The sequence below is a fragment of the Hevea brasiliensis genome, chromosome 5, assembly GCF_030052815.1.
Source record: "Hevea brasiliensis isolate MT/VB/25A 57/8 chromosome 5, ASM3005281v1, whole genome shotgun sequence".
Taxonomy (NCBI): domain Eukaryota; kingdom Viridiplantae; phylum Streptophyta; class Magnoliopsida; order Malpighiales; family Euphorbiaceae; genus Hevea; species Hevea brasiliensis.
In genome coordinates this window covers 112,431,837-112,435,675 of record NC_079497.1, presented here as the reverse complement: position 1 = coordinate 112,435,675, position 3,839 = coordinate 112,431,837, and the positions used below count along the sequence as shown (strand labels likewise).

General features: G+C 32.2%; 1 protein-coding gene across 1 annotated transcript; it reads left to right on the top strand.

Annotated features, from left to right (window-relative positions):
• Positions 1-1,189: 1,189 nt before the first annotated feature.
• On the top strand, positions 1,190-3,500 carry LOC110655149 (iridoid oxidase-like). The gene is made up of 2 exons (XM_021811343.2): positions 1,190-2,384; positions 2,605-3,500. Exons 1-2 carry the CDS (start codon positions 1,464-1,466, stop codon positions 3,217-3,219), a joined length of 1,536 nt encoding a protein of 511 aa, XP_021667035.2. The 5' UTR covers positions 1,190-1,463; the 3' UTR covers positions 3,220-3,500.
• The last annotated feature ends 339 nt before the right edge of the window (positions 3,501-3,839 follow it).

Here is a 3,839-nt window from a genome sequence, read left to right as displayed (position 1 = left end):
TTATTCCTTTAAGGTATAACAAAATTCACATGTTATAGTTCCTGATTTATTTTTTAATAACAGTTTAGTCCTCAAATTTAAATTCATTAACTGCTTTTCGATTTGAAATATTTTAATTTTTAATTTTTTTATTAACAAAATAGTCTTTATATCTAAATTTTATATTTAAGTAATTATTGATTTTATGTTTAAATAATTATATATTTTATAAAGTATTTGATATAATAATATAATTTTTTGAAACAGTTAATTTAAATGAAAATTTAATTTACAATGTAATTTTTGAGAATATTTATAAAGTTATTACTTTAAACAAATGATTATATATTGCTAAGATAAATTCTATTATATCCTATAAAAAATAACTTTTTATATAATTTTTATTGAAAATCACTTTAAAAATTTATAATTATTTATTTATTAAAAAATACTACAACAAATAAAATAATTTTTTACAAAATTATTGACCATAATATAAAAAAATTAAGTGTTCAGTAAAATATATATATATATTTCTTAAGAACTATTTTTTACCATTTTATATTTAAATAATTATAAATATAGAAATATTTAATATTTTGTAAAAACATATAATTATTTAAATAAAGAATTTAGATATATAGATTATCTTGTTAATAAAATAAAATTTTAGTGACTAAATTATTTCAAATTGAAAAATATTTAATAGAGTTAACATTCAATTTAAATGGCATGGATTAAATTATTGACAGAATTTAAATTTGAGGGCCAAATTTTTACTAAAAATAAGAGATTAATCAATAGATTTTGCTACATCTCAGAGAGTTAATTGAAATTTAAAATTTATATCCAAGAGAGTTAATTAAAATTTACTTAATAAAAATTAAATAATTATATAAATTATATTTAAATTATTGAAAAATTAAAATAAATTAAAATAAAATAAAATATATATTTTAAATATTTAGAGGAAAATGGCGTTTAAATGCGTGGTGGATGCATAGCAAAGTTATATATATATATATATATATATATATATATATATATATATGAGAAACACCGTTCAATGTCTCAGCTTTTCGGCTTACTTGTAGGAAGACTTACGATTTTCCTAGAAAAATTTCCGGTAATTGACTTGTTCTGATTTGGGGCAGATATTACTGTAGAAAATTAAACTTTTAATGGTGACAATAGCAGGGAGCAGCGAGTATCATATGATAATTAAAAAGAAAAAAAGTACTGTTCATAGGAACCGTAAATTAGGATTCCGTTTAAGAGTGTTTATTATTGTTGTTAAAAGGGAGCTTTTTGGGGATTCAAAGGGAATCGCACAGTATCTTTCCTGCACCCTGTCTTGGTAGTTGGGACCGGAGAGAAAACAACGTTATCACCAAGTTTTGAGCAAACTGAAAAGCAAATTTGTTTCTAAATTAAGCTATGTAGCTATCAAGAAGCTCAAACACTCGCGTAGGAAAGGAAAAGAAATGGAGTGGAGCTCTAGTAGTTTGCTTGCTTGGTTTACTCTTCTCTTCATTGTTCTACTGCTAAAACAGAGACTATCAAGATCACTTGGTGCTACGAAACGACCACCAGGGCCCCCTGCTTGGCCAGTCTTCGGTAACATCTTCGATCTTGGAACCATTCCTCACCGGAATTTATACAAGCTTAGATTCAAGTACGGGCCTGTAATTTGGTTAAGACTCGGGTGTACTAACGCCCTGGTGATACAATCCGCCAAGGCAGCTGAAGAGCTGTTCAAGAATCATGACGTTACTTTCAGTGACCGGAAAGTTCCTGAATCTTTCACAGCTCATAACTATAACGAGGGATCGCTTTCTCTCGGAAGGTATGGCCCCAACTGGCGACTTCTTCGCCGTGTAGTAACAATGGAGCTCATGACGAACAAGCGAATCAACGACACTGCCTTCATTCGGCGAAAGTGCATCGACGATATGATAAAATATATTGAGGAGGATAGAGAAGCAGCGCTTGCACGGGGAGAAACAGGGGAGTTGATGGTATCTCATTATGTCTTTGTCATGGCATTCAACCTGATAGGCAACCTCGTGATTTCGCAGGATCTTTTGAATTCTCATTCGAAAGAGGGGCCTGAGTTCTTTGAAGCCGTGGACAAGGTCATGGAGTGGAGTGGGAAGCCAAATTTAGCTGACTTCATGCCATTTTTGAAGGGGTTAGATCCCCAGAGGATCAAGAAGAACATGGAGCGAGACCTGGGACGAACCATGAAAGTAGTGGAGGGTTTCGTCCGGCAGAGGACTGGAGAGAGGAAATTAATTAAAAACAGGGAGGGGAGGGACTTCTTGGATGCACTATTGGAGTATAAAGGCGATGGGGAAGATGGACCTGATGAGATCTCAGCCCACAGAAGACTCATCATCATACTGGTAAATCATCTTTCTCTCTCTAATAAACTATTTATGGGTGTATTAACTATTTAAAATTTAAAACCTTGACCAAATCTGAAAGATTAAAATCTTAGAAGATTAGATTTCTGAAAGATTAAAATCTTAGAAGATTAGATTTTGTTCTTACATAATTCGTACCATCAGTTTGTCATTCGCATCAAAGCACTGTAAATCAATTGAATCTGTATATACTCTGCAGGAAATGTTCATTGCTGGGACAGAAACAACAAGCGGCACTATTGAATGGATTCTGGCGGAACTATTTCGCCACTCAGAATCAAGGAGAAAAGTTAAAGAAGAACTTAATCGAGTAGTCGGACCTAAAAGGAAGATTGAGGAGAGTGACATAGATGAATTGCCATACTTACAGGCAGTAATCAAAGAATCAATGAGATTACATACTGTACTCCCATTGCTGCTTCGAAGAAATACCTTACAAGGCACAAACTTCATGGGATATGATATACCTAAAGACACACAAGTTTTCATCAACGCTTGGGCTATAGGAAGAGACCCAGATACTTGGGAGGACCCCTTGTCTTTCAAGCCTGAGAGATTTCTAGGCTCAGATATTGACTATAGAGGGCAACACTTCGAGCTGCTACCGTTTGGATCTGGAAGACGAATTTGTGTGGGCTTCCCATTGGCTCACCGCATGCTTCACCTTGCTTTAGCCTCTTTGCTTCACAGTTTTGACTGGGAGCTTGGCAGCAATTCTGCTCCAGAGACTATTGACATGAAAGAAAGGGTGGCATTTACAGTTAGAAAGCTTACACCCTTGAAAGCAATACCAAAGAAGATCATAGCAGAATGATCATTCCTGTGTTGGAAAGTACATTTCATTCGTATATCTAATTACATGAATGGTCAGGTATAAAATATATAAGTGAGTATCGATTAATAGATTTGTGATGTTTAAATAAGTGTGTGGTGCTTGGAAATATATTTATTCAGATTAAGAGTGTTGATACATGTATGGTTATGTGTGGTTAGTACTATATGTACCTATCATAAATGTTGGGTTATATAGAGTGGAGTTATCTATAATATTAATGTTTTGAGTATTTTTTTAATATATTCCCCCTCTCCTTTTAATTCTTCTATTTATTTTATATGTTATTAATCTCCTTAATTTTTAACTATGCATAACAAATCCTACGACTAATGTCTTTTAGTTTTGTGATGTTAGAGTTACTTTCACAATTGTGATGTCTTGAATTCGAATCCCAATTAAAGTCAATTATATATATATATAAGTAGTGTCGAATCCCAAAGGTATTCAATAAAATAATATCAGATTTGCATAAGAATTTGGTGACTTAGTCTTGAGAATTGGTGGTGAAAGTAAAGAGAAAGAAAATGAAGAAGGCACACTTGAAGATAATATCTCATTTAAAAGTACTTTTCCATGTCGAGATTATAAGAAGCCAGTTG

Excerpts from the sequence above, each read along its gene's own strand:
- LOC110655149 (XM_021811343.2), top strand. The coding sequence starts at position 1,464 with ATGGAGTGGAGCTCTAGTAGTTTGCTTGCTTGGTTTACTCTTCTCTTC. Across the intron at positions 2,385-2,604 it reads GAAGACTCATCATCATACTG|GAAATGTTCATTGCTGGGAC; the intron begins GTAAATCATCTT and ends TATACTCTGCAG.